The sequence below is a fragment of the Myotis brandtii genome, unplaced genomic scaffold, assembly GCF_000412655.1.
Source record: "Myotis brandtii unplaced genomic scaffold, ASM41265v1 scaffold312, whole genome shotgun sequence".
Classification (NCBI taxonomy): Eukaryota; Metazoa; Chordata; class Mammalia; order Chiroptera; family Vespertilionidae; genus Myotis; species Myotis brandtii.
In genome coordinates this window covers 4,768,472-4,794,874 of record NW_005361955.1, presented here as the reverse complement: position 1 = coordinate 4,794,874, position 26,403 = coordinate 4,768,472, and the positions used below count along the sequence as shown (strand labels likewise).

The window sequence follows — 26,403 nt, the reverse complement described above, 5'->3', positions numbered from 1 at the left end:
AGAATGACTGGGAATGACTGGTCACTATGATACACACTGACCACCAGGAGGCAGATGCTCAATGCAGGAGCTGCCCCCTGGTGGTCAGTGCGCTCCCACAGGGGGAGCTCTGCTCAGCCACAAGCCAGGCTGATGGCTGCCAGCACAGCGGTGGTGGCAGGAGCCTCTCCCGCCTCCTCAGCAGCACTAAGGATGTCCAACTGCAGCTTAGGTCTTCTCCCCGCTGGTAAGTGGACATCCCCCGAGGGCTGCCGGGCTGCCAGAGGGATGTCTGACTGCCAGCTTGGGTCTGATCCCCCAGGGTACGGGCCTAAGCCAGCAGGTGGACATCCCCCGAGGGGTCCCAGACTGCAAGAGGGCATAGGCCGGGCTGAGGGACCCCCGCAAGTGCACAAATTTTTGTGCACCAGGCCTCTAGTGTGTGTATGTATATATATATATATATTTTTTTTTTTATTAATTTCAGAGAGGAAGGGAGAGGGAGAGAGAGATAGAAACATCAATGATGAGAATTGACTGATTGACTGCCTCCTGCACACCCCTCACTGGGGATCAAGCCTGCAACCCAGGCATGTGCCCTTGACCAGAATTGAACCCTTGACCCCTTCAGTCTACAGGCCAACACTCTATCCACTGAGCCAAACCAGCTAGGGCATTCTCTTCCAATCTTGACTGTATATGCCACATATAATTTTTACAGAATTGTGATCATGTCATTGCAATCTGATGGTTAAAAACTAGGGATTGCCAAGAAATAAAGTTCTAGAAATGTTTCTACAAAAGGGAAATCCTGATTCTCCTGGGGTGCATTTTTCTGTATCTGCTCTGTCTGGGCACTAGACAATATAGGTTTCTTCATTGCTGTTATTCTTGTCTGGGACATGATGTTTAACACAAAGTCTTTCTATGGGTGCCCTCTTCCCCCCTGCACTTTGATGCCACAATTGTAGCATCTAAAGGAACATTTGATTTGGGGCTTGATAAGATATTGCCACTGCAAAATGACATTGGAGTTCAGTTCATGATCCCTGGAAATGATTTGTCAGGAATTCCTGAGACCTCAAAAGACATCCTTAGAATCAGCATTAGTAATTTGTAGAGGCTGAATAGTGTACTGGTTCATTTTCCAGAGCTATACTGTTTGCTTGGGGTCGAATACTAGCTCTATTTTTTATTAGCTGAATAATCTTAGGCAAGTTACATTTCCTCTCTGTGCTTTTGTATTCTCACATCTGTGAAATAAAGATAATAGTATTTACTTTCAAATATGTTTTTATTGACTTTAGAGAGGAAGGGAGAGGGAGAAAGAGAGAAACATTTTGGAGAGATCAATAAACACACACCTCTGCCTTCCTCCAATTTAGCTCATTCTGCTGTGCACCTCTCTCCAAAATCAATAAAAAACATTTTTTTAAAAATATAAGATAGCCATTGTTTGTTCTAATCCACATTTTGTGTGACCTAAATAAATACTGCTCTGTCCCTTTATGCACTTTTTTTTGTTTGTTAATCCTCACTTGAGGATATTTTTTTCATTGATTTTTAGAGAGTGTAGAAGGAGGGGGAGAGACAGAGAGAGAGAAACATCAATGTGAGAGACACACATTGATTCGTTGCCTCCCACATGCACCCCGACCAGGGTCAGGGGGATTGAGCCTGCAACCTGGGACCCTTCAGTCCTCGAGCCAACACTCTATCCATTGAGCCAAACCGGCTAGGGCCCTTCATTTATTTTTGTCATTACCCTCATCTCAGGGAAGGTGAGATTCTTAAACTTAATTGCCGGTTATTACAAAATATTACAAAAGTGAAGCTAAAATTTCTTCTTTTTAGAAGTAGATTTTCAAGTTTGATCCAAGGGAAAGCAGATCTGAGCAATGAACAGTACACACAGGTGAGTTATTGTAATGTAATTGGATATGTTTATGAGAAATTGAGGAATTGATTCTGGTTACTGTCAGTTTATCAGAAAGTGTTCTGGTTTTTTCAATATATGTTTTTCAGAACTCAAAGAGATTTGTACCACTCTTGTGGCACTTAGAATCTACTGGCTTGCGTTGCATTTATTTCTGCATCTGTCTAATCTCCCTAATTAAATCGTGAATTCCCTGAGAGCAATAAAGATGGGCCGTGTTTGAAGAATAGCGGATTGATCAGAGCATAGTCAATGTGTAATTGGAGAGTTGGAGAGAAAGCTATATTGGAGATAGTAAGCAAGACTTTGAATGTGAATCAAAACATTTTAATTTTTTTCTCAGAGGTAGTCCTTAAGGGTTTCTTAGCCTAGAAATGGCATAATCCAAGCTTTGCTTTAGAAAAACAAATGGCTCCGTGTCTTGTGGATTGGAAAAGAGGTGAGATTAGACAAAGACAGACTGGTTCAGATGCTCAGGAAAACCTGAGGTGAGAGGTAATAAGCACTTTGCCAGTGAAATTGGAAAGGGAAAAAACTAAGTGGGGTGAATGGTTTTAGGGAAGCAGTGGCAGCTCAAGGGCTGAACCATTCTTTGTCTTCGGATGCTCCAGGTGACCTCCTTGTTGCAGTTGGTTCATTCCTGTAGTAAGCAGTCTCCTCAGGCCTCTGTACTGTACTATGATGAATTTGCCAACATGATTCAAATAGTAAAGCTGGCTCCAAAAGTCCTGGTAAGGCCAAGTTATCTTTTTCTTTTTCCTTTTTTTAATATATTTTTATTGATTTCAGAGAGGAAGGGAGAGGGAGACAGAGATGGAAACATTAATGCTAGAGAGAACCATTGATGGGCTGCCCTCTGCACACCCCCTACTGGGGATTGAGCCCACAATCTGGATATGTGCCCTTGACTGGAATCAACCAGGGACCCTTCAGTCCGCAGGCTGGCGCTTTATCCACTGAGCCAGACCGGCGAGGGCCCAGGTATCTTTTCTTAAAGCAACAAAGCATGAGTTCTGCTTTACTACACGTTCTTCAATCCCTCTCTCTGTTGTGCTGCAAAACTAAATTATCCTATGAGCTCTAAGTGGGAAGGCTGTTCTGACTCCCCTGCCCCAGACCTCTTCTCTGAGGCCTTCTTCACATAAGAATAGTAAGCATGAGGTGTTGATAGTGTTGATGTTGATAGTTGCCAGGCAGTGTGTTAAGCACTTTTCATGCATTACGTCTTCTCAACTTCATAATAATGAAGTATTGTTATTTCCTTTTTAGAAATGAGGAAATTGAGGCTTAGAAAGGTCAATAGTTTATCTAGGGCTCCACTGCACGTACACCATGGGCTACACAGCCTCTTTTGTTTGTTTCCTGAAGGAATGGGTTGGGCAAACCATCTTTAACGATTTTCAAGATGCCTTTGTGGTTGACTTGTGTGCTGTTCCAAAAGGGTAAGTACTATTTACTCCCTGATTTGATTATACTGGTGAATAAATTGTCAGTAGCTAGTACAGATATCAGAATGCCCTTGACCTCAGCCAAATCTAGCCTATTCCCACAACTTCTTTCATCCCAAACCCAGCACCCCTGGCTCCAGAATTGCAAAATGTTTCCCTACTTTATCCTTTATCCTGTTTCTCATTTCTCCTCATAATAGGGAGATTGATTTGTTCTAGTGGTTTCCCCTATAGACTTGTATACCCTTGAATTGAGGCATCAGATTCTGGTTTCTCTCCACAGTAACTATCCATTTCCTGTGAAAGCTCTCTATGGACTAGAAGAATACAATAGTCAAGATGGGATCGCTATCAACCTCCTGCCACTGCTGTTCTCTCAGGACTTTGCAGAAGATGAGGGTAGAAGGACTTCACAGGAATCAGACCACAAGTCAGTACACTTTCTTTTCTAAAACCTCTGCTGATGTTTTGAATGTTCACAGGAATTCCACAGTTCTTGCAATCTTTGGGGAACTTAATTGAAAAGGGTTTCTCCAAAGACAGGTAATATTTGGATGGGTTAGCAGAATCTTTGTTTTCCTCTTGCACCTTTTAGTTGGAATTTGCATTGCCTCGTGACAGCCAGCAGGTTTCTGTGAGGCTATTTTTGTTTCTGTTTCCCTCCCAGGGACATAATTGTCTACCTCTGCTATTTTCACTCCCTCCTTCCTAACACATGGCATTCATTCTACTCACCTCTGCCTTCCTCCAATTCGGCTCATTATGTATCTGCTGTGCATCCATTAAGTTCCTTGTCATATGTTCTTAAAAGTAGACAGTTATTTTGGGCAAAATTTCTTTTATTATAAGTTTGGGCTCCCCATAAATGTGAACTAATATGCCTGTAAAGTCTGATATGGAAATGGATTTTTCCTTCCCAGGTTGGTCTCTCCGATGTGCCTAGCTCCCTATTTCCGGTTACTGAGACTATGTGTGGAGAAACAACATAATGGAAACTTGGAGGAGATTGATGGTTTGTTAGGTATAGGACAAAGTTATCAACCTGTCCTCTTTGTGACCTTTCTTTGGTAAACTTAGGGAAGGGGCAGACCAGTATATGGTGTTTGGGGGAGGAATTCTCTTTCTTTTTCTTTTTTTAAAAAAATATATTTGATTTTTTTACAGAGAGGAAAGGAGAGGGATAGAGAGTTAGAAACATCGATGAGAGAAACATCGATCAGCTGCCTCCTGCACACCTCCTATTGGGGATGTGCCTGCAACCAAGGTACATGCCCTTGACCAGAATCGAACCTGGGACCTTTCAGTCTGCAGGCCAACGCTCCATCCACTGAGCCACACTGGTTAGGGCAAATTTTCTAACTTCGCAGAATAGTATAGCAGTAATAACAGAGTTCCAAAGACAAAATAATACATATCAGACTCCCAACATGCTAACAATCAATTGTTATCATAGTTTCATATTACTTTCTGGTCTTTGCTTCTATAGTTGTTGCTAATACTTCTTTATCATATTTGTTGACTGCTGCTAATATGGAAGTATTTGGGGACTTGATCTTCACATACAAGTTAAATGGGAAACTACATAGAAGGAGAGTTAGCTTTAGGGGCAGCATCCAGGTTCTGTTGACTTGAACCAAAGGGAGTAAAAAGTCTGTTTTCTTTCAGATTGTCCTATATTGCTCACTGACCTGGAGCCTGGAGAGAGGCTGGAATCCATGTCTGATAAAGAACGTTCATTCATATGTTCACTCATATGTCTTACTCTCAATTGGTTCCGAGAGGTGAGCAGAGTTTTTAGAACAGTTCACCTATTATCTGTAGTTAGTTTCAAAAGGAAACTATTTTCTTGATTCCCACAAGATGCCCTAAAAAGTCTACCAGGCACTAACCTCAGTGTATTTCTCTCGCTGTGTGTATCTCTCCCCACCCCCATCCCCAATTATATGTATCTTCTGATGCAGCCAAATGAAAATACTAGAATTCACTTAATGTTGCCTATGCTTTACTACCTCCAACCCTTTCTCATAGTATTTTTACTTCTGCCTGGAATAATGTCATCTTCTTCACTGTGAAAAAATACTGTTTATCCTTGGTTAAGTACACACCTAATGTTTCAAATCAGTGAGATCAATTGAATGAGTTTCCCCCTTCTTTTAGAACATATTTGTGCTTAATGAATTGCACAATAATATGAAATATAAGGAAAGTGAAATGATGAAAATTATGGTATCATTTTATATCTACATCTCCTTTCTCATGCATAATATCTCTATCTCTTCTTATCCTCACAATTATATTATGACATAGGCACCAATGAGTATTATCCTCTTTTAATACATATGGAATTGTGGGTACAGAGAATTTGGTCATTAAAATTTATCAAGCACTCTACCATGCCAAATGCTGGACTCATTTAATTCATATAACAACTGCATTCCTATTTTATTGTTGAAGAAATAAAAGCTCAGAAAGGTTAAAGATTTGGCCAGGGTCACACAACTAGTAAGTAGTGGAATAAGACTTGTTTCACCAAAGTGTATGCTCTCTAGCCACTGTGCTATTCTGCCTTGTCATTTAACTTGTAATAAATAGAACTAGGATTAAGAGTCAGGTCTTATGTATTAACCCAGGGCTTTTCCCTCTACAGCATTTTGCTGAGAGTACTTTTTACATTACAGACTAAACTTACAGATCCTGCCGCTGAATGGCATCTTAGCTCTGGATGAACAAGGTTAAAATCTGAACAGTTCAAAGTATGAGAATATAATTTTTACCTTTGCAGGTTGTAAATGCCTTTTGCCAGCAAATGTCACCTGAGATGAAGGGAAAGGTGCTCACCCGGTTAAAGCACATTGTAGAGCTACAGGGAATCCTGGAAAAATACTTGGCAGGTAAGGGAAATATCCTGGTAGCCCTACTTGGAGAGCAGTGAGGAGATAAAGAAGTTAGCTTTTAAGCCAGGCTCAATGATAGCAATGAGTGTGTCCATTTTCCTTCCATCATTATTGCCAAGAGCTCTTTCTGCTTAAAAAAATATAAAACATTGGTTAGGTTACTTTACTTCTTTGGAGGTCAACTAGTAAGTTGTAGTGCCCTTTGACTTCCTAAACATAGTTATGAACCAGGAGTAGAGCTGAAAGTTCATAATACCTCTGACCATTAAGTAAACTTGTCTTTTTAAAGTGTTAGCTTGGTTCTGTGGGGAAAACATGGAGCTTCCTAAGTTATCTATGGCAATTTTCCTATGCCTAAACAGCCAGATGACTTGAATGCATCTTGTAGGAAGTTGGCCATGCTTGGTAGTTCTAGAAACTAGTTTTTAGCCAATTGGGTAATTAGCATTCCCAGTCTAACAGTGGTATATGGTTGTTATATATTGAGTTTCTGCCTGCTTTCTATTTCAGCCACCCCAGACTGTAGTCCTCCCCTTGGAGCCTTTGACTTGGAAACTTTAGCTGTAACACCTCATGCCAGCACTGTATTTTCAGCAAAAATAAAAAAACAAGGAATTACAGGTAAGTTCTTACATCTTATTGTCTCGTATGAGTCACATTGAATTGACCTAAGAGGTTATATGCATTAAGGCATCAGTATTGGAGAGATTATGTAATTGAATCCTTTCTTTAGCATTTATAATGAACTATAGTGTGGGGTTATAAAATTACCTCCTCTGACCCAGCTGGCGTGGCTTAGTGGTTGAGCATCGAACTATGAACCAGGAGGTCACGTTTCAATTCCTGATCCTGGCACATGCCAGCATTGTGGGCTCAATCCCTAGTGGGGGACCTGCAGGAGGCAGTTGATCAATGATTCTTTCTTGTCATTGATGTTTCTATCTCTCCCTCCCTTCCTCTCTGAAATCAGTGTTCTTTAAAATTTACCTCCTATGCCGCTAAGGAGTCTTTAGTAGGTTGTTTGCTAAAGGCAGTGATATTTAGTAAGCATGATTATTGATTCCTTGACTCACTTTTCTCTTTTTGAAACATAAGGAAGAAGGAATCGAAAAGCAGGTGGGAACAAAACATCCTCCCATGACATGATTTCAAAGGAGGATGGTTCAGAATGCGACCCTACACCATCTAATAGAGGCCAGCTGGAAAAGGTATTGGAATGATGCATATCCATGAAGGTGTGTGACTGCCCAGTGAGATTAACAGAGGGCCAGCTTTATTGTCTGCATTTCACAGAGAAATATTAGGGAAAGGAGAGGCAAACAAGCTTCTGTAGGCCTTACAGTGTCCCTGTCAGTAGCAGAGTTCACATTAGACTCCAAGTTCTTATCACTACCACCTTGTTTTTCTAATTATTTTCTTGATTATTTTATTCCATTTTTTGCATCCTAGCAGTATTTTGAATTCTTCCTTGTAATTATCAGCTTCTGTCTGTAGGCATGGTTGTAAATGTACACCTTTTAGCTTCTTTCCCCTTTTCAATCCCAGATTGTCAACTTCTTGATAAATTGAGATAACATGAAATACTTTGTACAGTTTCTGGTACTTAATAAACAGTAGTTCCCTTTTCCTATAACTCTACCACTCACAAAGTGGATTTCATGTGTTTGTGATATTGCCTGAACCACATGGATCCTAATTATTTCTGTTTCTTAGCTACTGTTTATTGAGTATTACACTTGATCTTAGCCAAAAGCTGAGAAGCCATGTTTATTAAGTATTTATTATGTATAATTGATTCCTCTAATCCTAAAAATTCAAGATTAGGCCTAGTCGGCTTGGCTGAGTGGCTGAGCATCGACTTAAGAACCAGGTTTCGGGCTTGATTCCCATTGTGGGGCATGCAGGAAGCAGCCGACCAATGATTCTCTCTCGTCATTGATGCTTCTATCTCTCTTTCTCCCTCTCTCTTCCTCTCTGAAATAAGTAAAAATATATTTTTTAAAAATCCAAGGTTAGAAAAAAAATCCAAGGTTAGTAATCATATTCAAATTTAATACATGAGAAAACTAAGACCCAGAGAGGGTAAGTGACTTAGCCAAGGTCACATGGTTGATAGGTGCTTGCTCAAGGGCTTGAAGTAAAATCTTGTTTTAAAAAATTTAATTTAGACCTAGCTGGCTTGGCTCAGTGGATAGAGTGTCAACCTGTGGACTAAAAGGTTCCATGTTCAATTCCAGTCGAGGGCACATGCCCGGGTTGTGGGCTCGATCCCCAGTGCAGGGGGGAGGGCGTGCAAGAGGCCAATCAATGATTCTCTCGCATCATTGATGTTTCTATCTCCCTCTCCCTTCCTCTCTGAATTCAATAAAAATATATTTAAAAATTTTTTTTTAAAATTTAGCCCGGTTGGTGTTGCTCAGTGGTTGAGCAGCAACCCATGTATTAAGAGGTCACCAGTTCTATCCCCCAGTCAGGGCATATGCCCTGATTTCAGGCTTGATCCTCAGCAGGGGGCATGCAGAAAGCAGCCAATTGAACAACATAGATGTTTCTATCTTTTGCTCTCTCCCTAACATCAATTAAAACATTTTTTTAAAAATTAATTTATGCCCTGGCTGGTTTGGCTTATTGGATAGAGCCTTGGCCTGCGGACTCAAGGGTCCTGGGTTCAATTCCAGTCAAGGGCACATGCCCGGGTTGCGGGCTCGGTCCCCAGTAGGGGGCATGCAAGAGGCAGCAGATCAATGATTCCCTCTCATTGATGTTTCTCTCTCGCTCTTCCTTTCCCTTCCTCTCTGAAATCAATACAAATATATTTTTTAAAAAATTAATTTATTTTCCAGTTACAGGTGACATACAAAATTATATTAGTTCCAGGTGTACAAAATAGACATTTATATACCTTATGAAGTGATCACCCCAATAAGTCTAGTGCCCGTTTGACACTATAATGCATAGTTATTATAATATTATTGACTATATTCCTATGCTGTACTTCACATCCCCATGACTATTTTTATAACTGGCAGTTTGTACTTAATTTCTTTCACCTTTTTCACCCATCTTTCCCTACTCCCTACCCCCGCCCCATCTGGCAACCATCAGTTTGAAAAAGTCAAATCTTTCTCTCTTTTTTTTTTTTTTTAATATATTTTATTGATTTTTTACGGAGAGGAAGGGAGAGAGAGAGTTAGAAACATCGATGAGAGAGAAACATCGATCAGCTGCCTCCTGCACATCTCCTACTGGGGATGTGCCCGCAACCCAGGTACATGCCCTTGACCGGAATCGAACCTGGGACCCTTCAGTCCGCAGTCCGACGCTCTATCCACTGAGCCAAACCGGTTTCGGCGTCAAATCTTTCTGACCATTAAGCTCATAGTTTTCTGTACTACACCATAATGCCTTGATCTGTCTAATAGTTCATCTCTAAGTAGAAAACAATCAAGAACCTTGATGTGTGATGTATATCCCAATATAAATTAGGTGCTCTGTCTTAGGAATATTTAGAGACTTTGGTGAAAGGAAATTGGTGATACAATGAAAATGAACTTTTTGCATAAGTTAAATGCATGATTGCACTTCACAATCTTCATTAAAAATTAGACTAAGTAGAATCCTCATTTATTCTGTTGGTTGCTGCTACTTTCTCCCTAGGAGTTCAAAGGGAAAGAAGAAAAGACAGTGTCACTACAGAATCACCATTTATTATTCCGAGAGCTGGACATGGAGGTCTTCTGTATTCTGCGTTGTGGGCTTCTGACCAAGTTCATCTTAGATACTGAAATGCACACTGAAGTAAGTGACAGCGATGAGATCCCATAATTAATCTTCGTTCAGAAAGCGCCTCAGCTCTAATCTTATTTCAAAAAGAACACCATGACATTGAGAAAAGTTGGACTCTGGCTTCCAAAGCCTTTACATGTGAAAGTAATGATGAATAGTCATCTTGATGTTTACAAGTTTTAAGTTTTTTACAATGTGCTAGACCTTATAAAAGATCATGCTAATGAGGTGATCTTATCTTAGTTACTAACTATAAGCTGTTTAGATTACTTTTGTAGAGTAGCTCTGTCTTGATTTATAGAGGTCAGTGCTATTTTCATGACATTTGATCTGCATCCATGAGATGCTTATCAACACTTTCTGTATTTGCCAATCATCCAGACATTGGCACTAAAGTAGTTCATACCACATGATGTTTGCCTTCAGGTAGTTCATAATCTAATAAAGGAAGTAGCCATAACTAGCACTATGTGCTATGTTGATGGTCTGAACTGAACTGAGTACCAATGAAACTGAGGAGAGAATGGTATTTATGAGGAAGTTGGAAATGGAGGACATTTTCACAGAAAAGCTAATTTTTGATGTGGGATTTCACCAGAGTAGAGGTTCTCCAGGTTTAGTAAATTGAGAAATAGCATATTTTTATAAGAGAGTAAGCTCCTTCAGAATAGAGACAGTATTTCCCCCCCCCCCCACCCCCCACTCCCTTCAATCTTTCTACATAGCTTGTACTTGGAGATTTGCCATAAATGTATACTGAGTGAACAATTTGGAGTAATGTATTTCACCAATTCTGTTTCTGGAAATGTACTACACTTATAGAGATCCTGCCCAGAGTTAACAGCAAAACATTAGGAGAAAGAATATGAAAGAATTATTTACAGTATTTCCCCCCCCCCCACCCCCCACTCCCTTCAATCTTTCTACATAGCTTGTACTTGGAGATTTGCCATAAATGTATACTGAGTGAACAATTTGGAGTAATGTATTTCACCAATTCTGTTTCTGGAAATGTACTACACTTATAGAGATCCTGCCCAGAGTTAACAGCAAAACATTAGGAGAAAGAATATGAAAGAATTATTTAATGAACAGAGAAAAGTAAAATTCCCTTGAATTAGTCATTTTTTTATCTTAGGGTACTTAGGAAATGTACCTCGGGTCCACTGCTGAAAAGATGCACAGAGGCATTTATTTCTAGAGAAAAATTATGTCTTCCAAAACTATACTACCTATTAAAATTTTATTTTGATCATTTGAAATTTTCTTTTACTTCAGAAATGCTTGACTGTTTGATTTGTTAACATAGCACAACAGCCATTTATTTATTTATTTGAGGTCGGGGAAATTTCCCCCCTTTTTAGTAATGGTCAGGTTCTTCATCCATTGGGAAGACTAAACATAAAAATGTGCTCCCCTAAGTAGATGGCTAGGACATGGTTGTAGTTATTCTTTCCTTATTCCTTGTGATAGGCTACAGAAGTTGTGCAACTTCAGCCCCCTGAGCTGCTTTTCTTGCTGGAAGATCTCTCCCACAAGGTGGAGAATATGCTGACACCTTCTGTTGCCAGGAGAGTCCCCTTCCTCAAGGTAAGTATAGGCAGAAGCACAGGCCCTGACTTTAGTGGACTTGAAAACAAGTAGGTCTTAGTAATGAATAAGTTAGCATTTTCTTTGGCATAATGTTTGGGTCACTGGGTAGCATGGTGGCAGCCTCATTGCCAGACCATATTCACCTTGTGTAGAAAGAAACTCTGAAACAGAAAACAAAAAGCCACCCAAAACAGGGAAGTATATTTCTAAGTGCCCAAGCATTTCTGAATCCTCTTCTGTACTTGGGTTTTGGTTTTAACAGCCTCCCAAACTAAGCCCATGCCCATACAAATGTGCCATAGCATCTGGTGAAGCAATTGGGTGGTGCAAACAACAAAATGTGAAAATTTTAGGTGTAAACATTTAAGCATTAACACACCCAGTTACTTGGTCCTTTCTTGTTTGTACTTATTATTTGCTCTATATTCTTATCAGCCTAAATTATTTCTATTTCTGTGTGAGCTTTATCTCATTAGTAATTATGGGTCTATACTTCTCAAACAGTAGTTGTACTCTATAGAAGCCAATATCTTTGTTATTTGATGACAAAGATCCTTCTTTCAGAATAGAGTCTCAGGCAAGCAGTTAAGTTGTTTATCCACGCTACCTGGTGGCATAGGCTTAACTAACCCCATAGTGAGCTTTTAATTTCAGGGAAGCTATCCAGCAGTTTCTTCCCAGTAACTCTGAATTTATTATAGGGTAAAGGAAACCAGAATATTGGATTGTCACATGTCCAACAGAGAACTGGCCAAGAAATTGTTCATTGTATTATTCAACTGCTGACCCCAATGTGTAACCATCTGGAGAACATTCACAACTATTTTCAGGTCAGAAGCCTATCTTATTATTATGGAGACTTAGAAATTACTAAGTTAACAAGATACTTCATTTTTGGTTAAGAAATATTGAAAGAAAATGAGGGCAATTGCTGAAGCAACTGTCCTAAAAGCATTTTTTCCTTTTAGTGCTTACCAGCTGAGAATCACAGTGTAGTTGATGGTCCAGGAATGCAAGCTCAGGAGTACCGCCTAATGTCTTCCTGTTATCAGAGGCTACTGCAGATTTTTCATGGGCTTTTTGCTTGGTGAGTATGTGGCAGGTATGAAAGGTAGAGACAATCCAGTATGTACTTGCTTTACTTGACAGTCACCAAGAAACTGAGGTATAGAAAAGAAGAAAAAGGCTCCAAAAACGGAGGTAAATATGATACTTTATTTTTGGAGTGCTTTTGTCTGCATCATTTTATTTGATCTTGCATCCTCTGTATCTTATTGCTATTATTTACTTATTTGAAAATTATATGACTTGCTTTTGGCTAGCCAATTTGACCATCAGATTCTTAGCTGAGTTTGTAGGGGCAAACTTTTTGTAATAACACTGGAGAGATTGTTACTTAAAAAGTTGTCATTAAACAAGCTCTGGATAAATTCCAGATTATGTGGTAAAGAACTGAGCACAGTTGGAGCTGGGGTATTTGTGGGTGCCTTCATGGAAGCAATGGGACTTCATCTGGCCCTTGAAGGGTAGATGGCCTCTGGGGAAGGCACAGACTGGGTGAAAGGAGAAATGAGGGAATTGTGGTCTTTAAATGCTTTTGTTCCTCAGGGCTGGGCCCTTACTCCCCTGTCCTCATTAATAAGTTTCCTGGGCAATCTCACCCAAGCTTAAATTTGTGCTAAAATTTGTCTTCTGAGCTACAGGCACTTATATTCAACTGCCTACGCAACACTCTTAGATGTGTCTTTAACACCTCATACTCATCACATCCAAAATGAAGTGTTTCATCTTTACCAGCGCTCTTTCAGCTTTGCCTGGCTAGGTAAATGGCACCACCAGCTTTCTCAGGCAGAAACCAGAAGCTATTCTTTGTGCCTTCCTTTACTGTCCATATTTTTTCTCTCCCACATCTGATCACAAAATCCTGTTGTTTTATGTTCTAAATAGCATCTTAATAGCCATCTCATTCTCCACTGTTTTCAGACTCCCATCATCTCTCACCTGGACTAGATTAGTTTCACATTTGGTCTCTCTGCCTCCAGGTGCCCTCCCATGATCCTTTCTTTACACAGCAGTCAGAGTAATCTTCCCAATGCAAACCCAGTCTTACCCTGTCCCAACTTTTGTTTCTGATTGCCCTTAGATTTTACTTTTTATTATTACTTATTGATTGATTTTTAGAGAGACAGGAGAGAGAGAAACATTGATTTGTTATTCCACTTGTTTTTTCATTCATTGGTTGCTTCTTGTATGTGCCCTGATCGGAGATCAAACCCTCAACTTTGGCATATCAGGATGATGCTCCAACCAACTGAGCTACCCAGCTAGGACCCCCTTAGATTTTTCTTGAGTTCAAACTCTTACCTAGATTCTAAGACCTTTTATTATCTGACTGCTATTCTACTTGTCTTATACCCCATATAGCTTTCATCTGGAAGGCTTCACACATTCTCATCCTTCTACCAGGATCCCCACATTTCTTGATCCTCATTCATTTCTAACTCAGATTTTTCTGAGTTCGAAAAGCATTCACTTCCTCAGGCATCTTCTCTGACCCCTAGGCCAGGTAAGCCTCCTTCCTGCCTCTCTGACCCCCCAGTTCTCTTCTATTACTCTGGTATTCTCTTACGATGAAACTTATTACTTGTTATAATTACTTGTTCATTCATCTTCCCTTCTGGATTGTGAGTTTTTTGAGGGCTAAGACCAGTCATTGTTGTATCCTCAATACTTAAGAACAGAGCCTGATAAAGATTTGAATAGATGCTTCATCATGGAAATATACTTATGGCAAATAAACACATGCAAAGATGTTTAATAGCATTAATTATTTAGGAAATACAATTAAAAATCATTGCATGGTTAAATTAAAAAGGTGTACCTTTTTTCTTTTTTAATCCTCACCTGAGGATATTTTTCCCATTGTTTTTTTTAGAGAGGGAGGAATGGGGATGGAGGGAGAGAGAGAAACATTGATGTAAGAAATCAATTGGTTGCCTCCCACACACACCCCCCACTGGAGCTAGGAGTCAAACTCACAACCATGGTACTTCCCCTTGACTGGGAATCAAACCCGAAATTCTTCAGTGCATGGGCTAATGCTCTACCACTGAGAAATACCAGCCAGGGTGGTACACCCACTTTTAAAAAAACTTTCAGTTCCTTAAGAAGTTAGCCCTGGCCCTAGTCGGTTTGGCTCAGTGGATAGAGCGTCGGCTGTGGACTCAAGGGTCCCGGCCTCGATTCCAGTCAAGGTCACATGCCCAGTTGGGGGCTCGATCCTCAGTAGGAGTCATGCAGGAGGCAGCCAATCAATGATTCTCTCTCATCATTAATGTTTCTAACTCTCTCTCCTCTGAAATCAATAAAAATAAAAAAATAATAAAGAAGAAGTTACCCCTGGAGCCCCAGCTGGTTTGGCTTGGTGGATAGAGCGTCAGCCTGCGGACTGAAGGGTCCCGGGTTCAATTCTCATCAAGGGCACATGCCCAGGTTGCGGGTTCGATCCCCTGGGGGTGGGGGACGTGCAGGAGGCAGCCAATTAATGATTCTCTGTCATCATTGATGTTTGTATCTCTCTCTCCCCCTTCCTTCTTCCCTGAAAACAATGAAAAAATATTTAAAAAAAAAAAAAGAAGTTAGCCTTGGACAGGTAGCTCAGTTGGTCAGAGCATCCTCCTGATACTCCAGGATTGAGGGTTCACTCTCCCATCAGGGCACATACAAGAAGCAGCCAGTGAGTGCATGGATATGTGGAACAACAAATCAATGTTTCTCTCTCTCTGTCCCTCGCCTTTCTTTCCCCTGTCTCCCCCTCTCTGTCTCTCAAATCAATAAATAAAAAATTAAAAAATAAAAAGTTAGACATACACCTACCATACAATCCATCCATTTCATTCTTAGGTATTTACCAAAGAGAAATAGGAGCATATGTCCACACAAAGTCTTGTGCACAAGTGTTTATAGCAGCTTCATTTGTAATAGCTCCAAACTAGAAACCACTCTATGTCCATTAATCAGTGAATGGATAAACAAACTATGGTATATCCCTATGGTGGAATACTACATACAACAATATGGAAGAAAAAAGAATTATACTGAATTAAAAGCAAGACCATAAGAGCCCAGCCGGTGTGGCTCATTGGTTGAGCGTCGACCCGTGAACCAGGAGGTTACGGTTTGATTCCCTCTCAGGACGCATCCTTGGGTTGCCAGCTCGAGCCCCTGTAGGGGGCATGTAGGAGGCATATGATTAATGATTCTCATCATTGATGTTTCCATCTTTCTCTCCATTTCCCTTTCTCTCTCTGAAATCTATGAAAAAAAGAAAGACCATAAGAGTATGTGTTATTTGAGTCCATTTATATGAAAGTCTAGAAAAAGCATGTTATTGTGACAGAAGACAGGTCAGTGGTTGCTTAGCATTGGGCGGGAGAATGGAGGGAGGGATGGTTTACAAACGAATATAAGGAAAGTTTTGGCAGTAATGGATATGTTCATTATTCATTGTGATGATGGCTTCATGGGATTATATGTAAGTCAACTGGTAAATTAAATGTTTTGAATACATGCAATTTATTGTATGGCAATTATTATACCTCAATAAAGCTGTCCAAAGAAAAAAGAACCTGACCTATAATAGGCCCTCAGAATATACTTGTTGAAAGGAAGAAAGACTGACTGTCACTGGTGATGTGAACATTTTTCTAGAGGAGCAGATCTAGGGAGTCAGAATGTGCTAGGCCTTGAAGATTAGGCAGAAGAACTTGAAAGTTGTCCAGGGAAGCAGTTTTGGAGTTTTATGATCACACCATGATATAATGAAAGCAGTGTTGTAGGAAAATCCTTTTGGCAGGATTGTTCAGTGTGACTAGAAAGGAATGTAAAAAGGCCAGTCAAAAGGTGTCGCCATGATCTAGGCGTGTGATGATAAGGACCTGGCCAAGAGTGATGGCCTTGGCTTGGAAAGAAAGGGACCAGAGGAAAGATAATCTGAAGATAGAATAGTTAAGACTTGGAGAAGGAATAAGTTCTTTATTGAGTACCTATTATGGATTAAACCCGTGGTTCTCAACCTTCTGGCCCTTTAAATACAGTTCCTCATGTTGTGACCCAACCATAAAATTATTTTCGTTGCTACTTCATAACTGTAATGTTGCTACTGTTATGAATCGTAATGTAAATATCTGATATGCAGGATGGTCTTAGGCGACCCCTGTGAAAGGGTCGTTCGACTGCCAAAGGGGTCGCGACCCACAGATTGAGAACCACTGGATTAGACATTGATTTCACAATTTGACAAAATTATTCCTGGTGGTTTGTTTGTTTGTTTAGAGAAGACTAAGACTTAAGTCTAAAATGTAGGGAATGAGGAGAGCATTTTCCCTTGAAATTAAACCTAGGTGAACTGTTAGGTTTTGATGGAAAGACTGTTTTAGGTACATTTCAACTTCTAGTCTGATACACAGAGCTGTCTGAATTTGGCTCTTTACTACTTTCAGTACTTTAGTTCTGCTTTTTCTTCTGTTAACTTACTGGTAGTACAGACTAGAGGCTAGGATCTTCAAATGCTGTCCAAGCAATCTTACTAAAACTAAGTTAAACCATCTTACCTTGACTTTCCCTTAGGAGTGGATTTTTTCAAGCTGAAAATCAGAATTTACTGTACTCAGCCCTCCAGGTCCTTTCTAAACGACTGAAGCCGAGAGAGCGTGACCAGTCCTTGGAGCAACTGCTTAGGTGGGTCCAACTACATATCCCAGAGAGTTTCCCAGGACACTCCTAGGAACAAGATTTCTTGAAAATAACTTGGGTGTCTCTTGGTAGAGAGGGAAATTGATAGAGTATTCAGATAAATCCTGAAGCATTATACACTGCTGAACAAATCATTCTAAATCTTCATGTATCTTTCATCATATAAAGTTTGTATTTTCAGGTAATGACGACAGCACTGACCATCTACAGTCAATTCTTGACTATCCTGAGACCTGCTCTGTCTCCCAGTAGGGTTGGGTAATTAGGTAGCCGCTAGTTGTCACTGATTGCCTGTATCCTTTCCCCAAACTTGGCAGAAAAAGAGCCTAGGTTGAGGGCTAGGCAGTGGAGGAGGGAGCTGAGGAGATCTAAGGGGCATTGCTCCCAGCCTCCTATCCCAACTTCAATCAGAGTTAATTGAGTCATTCTTTCACCTCCCCTGAGAGCCTACCAGTGTTCGGCAAACTGCGGCTCTTTGGCCCCTTGAGTGTGGCTCTTCCACAAAATACCGACTTCTGCGCATGGGGCATGAAGTTTCAGTCGCACTGTACGTGCCCACACGTGGTATTTTGTGGAAGAGCCACACTCAAGGGGCCAAAGAGCCGCATGTGGCTCGAGAACCGAAGTTTGCCGACCACTGGGCCCTAGGCCATCACTGGATCTGCAATCAGTACTTGTCATCTCTACCTTTAAGGCAGGACTTTATTTCATTTTAAATATACTACTTTTAAATTTGTTTGACCTCCTTCCCACCAATCAATCAGAAGTTGACTTTAGTTTTATGTCAGTTACAATTTTGGATTAATTGTGACTCCCATCTCCCGTTACCTCAGTGTATTGAAAGCTGACCATATATGGTATATTTATTAAAAGCTCTGCTTTATAATTTACTTTTGCTTTGTCCCTATGAACCCAGAATTTAAATATTTTTCAATGTGTTGCTTAAGGCCTTAAAGAGCAAGTAATTGATCCAGGTTGCACATATAAACATGGCCTAGACTAGTACATGGGAATCTTTGTATACATGACCCCTTCGAGGCCAGCATTCTACCCATTGGACTCTGTACTGTTCTGGCTTTCTCTTACAGGGAAAGAAGGTTGCTACTAAAGCACCTGAAAATGAGGATTCTGATTAACCATCACTTAAATGGACTTGGATAACTCATGAATTTAGATTATACTTGTGATGCTTTATTTATTTATTTATTTATTTTGCTTTTTTCCCTTACAGCCAAAGCTTCCATTACTTGCAGAATTTCCATCACAGCATTCCTAGTTTCCAATCTGCTCTTTATCTCATCAGACTTTTGATGGTCATTTTGGAGAAATCTAGAACTCCTACTCAGAACAAAGAAAAAATTGGTGATTTACCCAGATTCTCTTTTTCCCCCCCTTCACAAATAGGATTAATATCTCAAGCTCGTAAGCTTGGGGCTTCCTAGGACCTTGTATGTAAACTAGAGGCCTGGTGCATAGGGGTTGCGGTGGGGGTGGGGGTAGGTCTCCCTCAGCCTGGCCTGCATGAGATAACTTTGTCTTGTTTCTCCAACAGCTTCCCTTGCCAGACATTTCCTCTGTCGGATGTGGCCAAGTGGGGAAAAAGAGAAGAGCAGTATTCTTAATGACCAGCTCCATGCTTTGCTGAGGTAAGATGCTCTGTTCGTCTCCATGAGCCAAGCAGTCTTCTATTTGCCACTGTTGGGGTCCCTCATCTGGGCAAAGACTAAGAAATTACCTTGGTTAGGGAGAACTCGGAAGCAATGAAGTCGATTTGAAATTAACAAAATTTAGGAAAGGTGGACCATAAGATCCTCTAGTTCTGTTTCCATTATCATTATTATTATTGAGTTAAAAAGGAAGAGGAGTCTGCAGTTATATCCTGCTTTGTTAACCAGCAAGTCAATTATTTATTGCCTACCATATCCAAGACACATTCATCACTTCCAAGGTGTCTAACTGTATTTTTAATTGAGACATTTTTTTCCTGCCTCCTGTCATGTTTCTGGAACCTTTATTTTAAAATATTTTTAATGTTAGTAGTTGTTTTAAAGCTTAATACTTGGTAATAGATCAAGAAAAAAATCTTGGTTTAGAAATTCTGTAACATGTGTTCATACTCCTGTGGCTGTCAATGCAGCATCTACCTGGAGCACACAGACAGTGTTCTGAAGGCCATAGAGGAGATTGCTGGTGTTGGTGTTCCAGAACTGATGAACTCTTCTAAAGATGCATCTTCTTCCACATTCCCTACGCTGACTGGGTAAGAGAGTTCTCTCCTCCAGTTCTTTTCAGTACAGTCATGCTATCCAATATATGTAGTTTCCAAGTAACTACCTTACTCTTCATCTGATCCTGATAGAGGTAGTAGGTTCAGTTAACACATGGGATGTCCATTATGCATTCTTTCTAAGGGGCTCTCAGCCTAATTATGTGAAAGGATTTTTTTTTTTTTTTTTTAATTGATTTCAGAGAATAAGGGAGAGGGAGTGAGAGATAGAAATATCAGTAATGAGAAAGAATCAACGATTGGCTGCCTCCTGCATGCCCCTCACTGGGGCTTGAGTTGGCAACCTGGCATGTGCCCTGACCAGGAATCAAGCCTACGACCCTTCCATGCACGGCAACACTCTAACCACTGAGCACACTGCCCAGGGCTCACTTAATGGGTTTTGTGTCTCCTAATATTAATAGTTATCTTATATTTGTGTAATATTTACAGTTTATAAAGCACTTTTGACATTCTTTATCTCAGTTGATCTTTTTAAGATTCTGTGAGGTGTATCATTAATCTTGTTTTACTAATGAGGAAAAGGAAGGTCAGAGGAGGAACTTATTTAAGCTTATATGGGCAATAAAATAAATATGGAACTAGGAACCTAAAGTTTGATTTTCTCACCACTTCTCCACTGCTCTTTCTATACCACCACACTATCTCCCTTCATAAAGTTAATTCCATTGTTTCAGAGGCCATCTTTTTGTGCTCATTTTTAAATTCTTATCAATTCCCCATCCTCTTACACTCAACCCCAGTGAAAGGACATTCAGAGAGGTGGGAAAGGAAATAACATTTGGTTCCTTGGCTTCTTCCCAGGTAGCTCTTTCTAACCAGTGCATCATTGTGTGGGCATGCATGCTCTTTCCCTCTTCTAGGCACACCTTTGTCATTTTCTTCCGTGTAATGATGGCTGAACTAGTGAAGACAGTCAAAGGTCTTCAGGCTGGCACAGCAGCAGACTCTCAGCAGGTGAGTCAAATACTCCCACCCCAAGAAATAGACTTTGGATTACAGTAAGTCCTCAATATCGTTGATAGGTTCTTGGAAACTACACCTTTACGTGAAACTTTGTATAACTGAACCAATTTTACCATAGGCTAATTGGTATACACAAGAGTTCAGTTTCTACAGCATATTTCTGATCACAAAACCAAACTTTTAAATAAAGACCTACAATACTTATTAAACATTGAAATGAATATGAGCTATACATATATTTAAGAAAGACTAATAAAAACAAGTAAGATAATTATTTTCCAATCCACTTATACCAGTTCAGAGTCAGGATGGTCAGAGCCAATCCTGGCAGCTCAGGGTGCAAGGAGGGAACCCACCCTAGACAGGATGCTCTTCCACATCAGGGCTCACACACACTCAGACAGGAACATTAGACATTCCAGTTAAGCTAATGTGCACATCTTTGGGATGTGGGAGGAAACGAGTGCTGGAGAAGACCTATTCAGACATGAGGAAAATGTGCAGACGGCACACGGAAAGTGGCCCTGGCTTGAACTGATTTCCCCCCCATTGCTACAACAAAATAATGCCGTTACTCAAGGACCTGCTGTACTTTCTTGGGTCCTGGGTTTCTCCTAAGCTATTTCCTTTGATTTACTGAGAGCCAGGATTTTTTTTTCTGGCTTCATATCCTTTCCTTCTAATTGGAAGTGATGATTGGGTTCTGTTTTCCCTGGTTACTGCACGGGGAAAAGCCTGGACTGCTCCGTAGGCCCTAGCTTTGGGAAAAAAATGTCTGATTGCAGCTTCATGTGCCCGGCAGTGTGCTGCTCGTGAGCCGGCTTGAGGTAAACAAGCCTGTTTGAGATGCAGTGGTCTGGGGCCTTGGTAGCCTGCTAACCAGAACTAAACTGGAACCACTAAGAGCACAGGCTTGCATAGGGAATCACTGAAGCCACAGGGAGCTGATGGCCAGTAGGTATATTTCAGAGGCTTTTCTCCACCTGGATATTACTGAAGAGGAGTCATTTTATTAGAAAGTCTCATAAGGTATCCTGATGTTGTCATATATACACAGGCCTCAGATCCATCTGGGGGGTGCACTAGTTGCCTCATCTATTTAGCAGGGTAATTGGCTTATCTCTCTGAATATTTGTATGATTCAAGAACCATGTATTAGTAGGAATACAGAAAGAGAAATATTTCGTTGTGATTAGAGGTGCCTATATATTTGGCTGTCCCCAGGTTCATGAAGAGAAGCTCCTCTACTGGAACATGGCTGTTCGAGACTTCAGCATCCTCATCAACCTGATAAAGGTGAGTATGGAGGCTCCTTGACCCATCTCACTGGCTGCAGAAACCAACAAGGGTCCTGGTTTCCAAATGGACTCTCCCTGTTCCTCTCCCTACCCTGCCTTGGGGACCTGCTCTCTCTGTCATCTTCCCTTGTGGACCTACCCATCCTGGACCACCCCTTCTTCTCTCCCCAAGTGATATCTTTTTCCTTCTCTCCCTTCCTCCTTATCATCTGTGCCACAGTACTTACTATTTAATGGCTCCTTGCACATGTCATTCCCCCAGTCCCCCCACATCTTGGGTCCTCTGTAATCTGCCACATACCCTACTATCTCCCTCTTCCAACCCTGAATGCCTTCATTACCCTGCACACACTCTGCTCTCACCTCTTCAAGGATTTTGCTCAGGCTACTCCCCGAACTTACCATGTCGGACTCTCCTTTCCACCCTCATCCACTCTTTCTTAAGGCTTCAGATCAACGTTTTGAACCTCTATAATGTCCTCTTCTTAACATCCCACTTGGAATCAATTACTGGTTCTTTTTTGCTCCCCTCTTCCTTTTCTTGAACTTTAATTATGATGATTACTTTATTCTTTGTGATTAATTTAACTGTTGACAGGCCTTCTTCATTTTAGAATTCTCTACCATACCCAGAGTTGCGCTTTGCACAATGAGAAAAAAGCTGGGGTGCTCAATGAAGCAGACCTCAGCTTTGGTTTCTTGCCTTTCATCTCTCCAGGTGTTTGATAGTCGTCCTGTTCTGCATGTCTGTCTGAAGGTGAGAGGATGACCAGAGCCCACTTTGGTATTTACTCTTCTCTGGACAGGGCATCAGCTGGGAAGAATTGCTTAATACTTTGCTCACAAGCCAGAGTCTCCAGAATCTGTGCTAACAGATGATAGTGTAGAAAAAACAGTGGATACATTTTCTTATACTAGTTGAATAACAAGAGAACCAATTTTCCTATGACTTTGAAAACTTTTGGTTCAAGTTTTAGAACTAGGAGGCGTGGCTTCAGGAACAATAATCACTCCCTGCCATTCCTTCCCAGGCAACAGGGAGGAAGGAGGAATACATGATTCCTCTTTTTAAAGCCATGGGTAAGAAAAAATAACTAAAAACTAAATAAATAACGCCTATGGGTGGCTTCTTGAATGTGAGAGCTGATATCCTCATAACTTCTGAACTCTCAATTGAGTAACCCAAGATTTGATGGTATATCCAGTGGGTTAAGAGCTAGTGAGTGTTATGGGGAGAATGCCTTTTCCCCATTCCTGATGGTTCCTTCAAAGTGGATGTCACCATATTCTTATCTCCTGGCTTCTGCCTTTTTACTCACTCCATCCTGATGCTAGTGTAGGAGATGGGTGAGTAGGGGGAGTGACTTATCTGATTGGTAAATTTGGCTATTGGGCATGTGCTTTCTTAGTTCTACCCAATTTTTTTCTTCTTGGGAGTAAGTTGTCCCCAGGGAGCTGGGATTCCCCTCTGTTCTTCTGTACCCTCATTCTTAAGGTGAGCAAGGCCCCTCCCCATTAGCTGTGTCTAGGTTAGTTAGGTAAATCTGCCTAATTCTGGGAATAGTTAGCAGGCCCATTTAGTTTTACATTAAGCTACATTCTCCAAATTAACCTTTTGGACACCTCCCAATTTATTTTTTATGCACAAAAATAAAGTATTTGGATGATGTTATGTTGCTTCAGGCAGGGGCTTTTTAGGTGAAAGACCTTAGCTAGCGTCATCACCAGTGTTTCTTTTTTCTTCAGTATGGGCGTCTCTTTGTGGAAGTATTTCTGAAGCAGTGTATGCCGCTCCTAGACTTCAGTTTTAGAAAGCACCGGGTAAGAACTGAGGGCAGAGAACTAAAACATTCTCTATACAGTTTGTTCAGAAGATACATGCATGGTGTCTCTTGGACTGGGCATGGGGGCAGTACATTTGCCCAGGTTCTGGGCCACTCTTCTACCTGAGCACCTTTGGTCTACTTCACCTGTCACCCATTTAAATGGAATATTCCAAAGTAAGCTGAGCTGAGACCCCTTCTGGTTGAAACCCACCTTCCTTCTTCTACTCCAGATCTGGGGGTGGTCGTTCCCTATAGCTTGATTTTATTGTTTTGCTGCACTCCCAGGACCTCTATCGGTGTGTTGTTTGCTTATTCTTTTGTGCTTCTCTGGGTCTACTTTCAGGAATAATTTTTTTTTAACCCACTTATTTCATAAACTCTTTGCTGTTATAATGGATAATCTTGAGAGTTTTGTTTTTTGTTTTTATTTTAGTCAAGTGAGATCCAGGGCTAGAGTAGTGAAATAGGATAAAAACATGATTTCTTACATATATTTATCAAATTGAACTTTTTAGAACACTCTTACAGAATTTGATTGCTTTCTCATAACCCAGAAATAAAGGAGGGAGGACAGTTAGAAAGCACTTCTATTTAGGGCCAAATTAAGATGATTATTGATATACAGTTGAACTTCCAGGGTTTATCCTTTTTGGAGCCCTTGATTGCAAGGGTATCTTGCATCTAAAATGAAATGAGAGTATTTCAAATGGCACTTATGCATTTTGTTGGTTATAGGAAGATGTTCTGAGCTTACTGGGAACCTTCCAGTTGAACACAAGGCTGCTTCATCACCTGTGTGGGCATTCCAAGGTAAGAGGAAAAGCAGATCACATTACCTGCCTGCTTGTTGGCTTCATCAACAGTTGTGATTGGGAGATACATAGGCTTCAGTTTCTTCTTCCTTTTTTACATGTCTAGAGCCTTTATTTCTGAGACCATATCTGCCCAAAGGCAGTTTATTTAAAGTGGTCAAATCTTTAGGTGCTGGTTAAGAATGGACAATCATCTAGAGAGGAGTTTTCTGCATCTGAAATTTGACCCAAACTCCATAGCTCTATTTCCTTCTTTGGTGAGAGAGAGAATATTGGTGTATGTGTTACTGCTACAAAATACATAGGGTAGGAGGAATTATGTAAGTAATGACTGTGGGAGACAAGAGGTGGTTCTAAAAGTAGCTTCCTTAGCACTTTTCAGCTGTACTGCTTGTCAAGAAACACATCTATCTCCTGTGAGAACATTTTAGCATTACAGGACTTTTCCACTTGCAGACTACAGCTGAACCATTGTCTCTTTTTGTCTGAGCCATAGAGTTCTGCAGTCACTGGCAAACCAAATGATATTGGATCCAGTTTTTATTACTCACCTCCTCCCCTGGCTCTAACTTTAGAAGGTACTGAACAGTGAAATTTTAAGAACTCTCTGAGCTAAACAGGATTGATATCTGTTGTTCAATATCAGTGTAATTAATACATGTTCAAGAATATTTTAGGTCAGTTCATTGATAGTCAACGAGAGGTTATGAAGAGAAACGTAGAGGTGGTATGTGTTCAAAGCCCTCTTAGCTTGAAAGACAACTGCCACTCTCCTTGAAGTACTCTGCCAAACTACTGCTGTTTGATGGGACATGTCTCTGGCCTATACTGGCAAGGCTTATGCTCTTCTACAGTGTTCAGAATGTCAGGAATGCATGTTTCTGTATAGGAAATGTGGAAGCATGATGAGTAATCGGATGAGTTAGGTGCATTTGTTTCCATTTAGATTCAGCAGGACATGAAACTCACCAAACATGTGCCTTTTCTCAAAAAGACCCTGGAGCTGTTAGTTTGCAGAGTAAAAGCCATGCTTATCCTCAACAATTGCAGGGAGGCTTTCTGGCTGGGTAATCTCAAAAACCGGGACTTGCAGGTAAGCCTGGGCCCTGCCAGCGATAATCTCCTACTCCCTTTCTTTGTGAGAGCATTGGGAGGTATGTAAGGGAGGATGTGCTTTTCTCTTAAGTCTGGGCCGTTTAGATCTTTAAGTTAGAGTATATTGCCTGTGGGCCCTGGTCACAGGCTGCACTCCTCATCCCAGCCAGCAAAGGCACCAAAACAAGCCATTGATACTAACAAGGCCTCAGATATAGAGAAGCCAGATCCATAAAACCTCTCTCCTCAGCCAGAGAGGTACCTACAAGTCAGTGGTTCTCAACCTTCCTAATGCCGCGACCCTTTAATACAGTTCCTCATGTTGTGGTGACCCCCAATTTCATTGTTACAAATTGAACATAATTAAAGCATAGTGATTAATCACAAAAACAATATGTAATTATATATGTGTTTTCCGATGGTCTTAGGTGACCCCCGTGAAAGGGTCGTTCGACCCCCAAAGGGGTCACGACCCACAGGTTGAGAACCTCTGCTATAAGTCCTACTGAGGGTAGATTCATAATAACATTTTTGTATATGGACAAACTTTAAAAAATTGTTTTGGATTTTTTTTCTAAACCAGTCTGTCTTAAAGTATTCTTTGACTAATTTTAACAAGTGAGCATTTCCAAGGTCTTTCAGTTGTCTTGACTGAGTGAAATCTCGTGTTGCTTATAGTACTGCTTTGGAGTTATAGCAGTTTTGAAGTAGGGTCCAAGCCCTTCTTCT

General features: G+C 40.7%; 1 protein-coding gene across 3 annotated transcripts in view; it reads left to right on the top strand.

Moving 5' to 3' along the window:
• Positions 1-26,403, top strand: part of FANCD2 (Fanconi anemia, complementation group D2) — a 66,203-nt gene that overhangs the window by 35,336 nt on the left and 4,464 nt on the right. For 2 of the 3 annotated variants that reach the window (XM_014542753.1, XM_014542756.1), the window contains 23 exons: positions 1,834-1,894; positions 2,527-2,646; positions 3,284-3,357; positions 3,647-3,793; positions 4,284-4,384; positions 5,029-5,144; positions 6,146-6,254; positions 6,768-6,878; positions 7,353-7,465; positions 9,915-10,055; positions 11,517-11,633; positions 12,338-12,466; positions 12,605-12,723; positions 17,265-17,375; positions 18,622-18,752; positions 18,943-19,036; positions 19,528-19,650; positions 20,541-20,634; positions 21,868-21,939; positions 22,660-22,698; positions 23,688-23,762; positions 24,503-24,577; positions 25,526-25,672. In XM_014542753.1, the coding sequence (XP_014398239.1) occupies positions 1,834-1,894; positions 2,527-2,646; positions 3,284-3,357; positions 3,647-3,793; positions 4,284-4,384; positions 5,029-5,144; positions 6,146-6,254; positions 6,768-6,878; positions 7,353-7,465; positions 9,915-10,055; positions 11,517-11,633; positions 12,338-12,466; positions 12,605-12,723; positions 17,265-17,375; positions 18,622-18,752; positions 18,943-19,036; positions 19,528-19,650; positions 20,541-20,634; positions 21,868-21,939; positions 22,660-22,698; positions 23,688-23,762; positions 24,503-24,577; positions 25,526-25,672 (2,419 nt within the window). The remainder of the gene's footprint in view (positions 1-1,833; positions 1,895-2,526; positions 2,647-3,283; positions 3,358-3,646; positions 3,794-4,283; positions 4,385-5,028; positions 5,145-6,145; positions 6,255-6,767; positions 6,879-7,352; positions 7,466-9,914; positions 10,056-11,516; positions 11,634-12,337; positions 12,467-12,604; positions 12,724-17,264; positions 17,376-18,621; positions 18,753-18,942; positions 19,037-19,527; positions 19,651-20,540; positions 20,635-21,867; positions 21,940-22,659; positions 22,699-23,687; positions 23,763-24,502; positions 24,578-25,525; positions 25,673-26,403) is intronic. The other variant, XM_014542755.1, reaches the window with a different exon arrangement.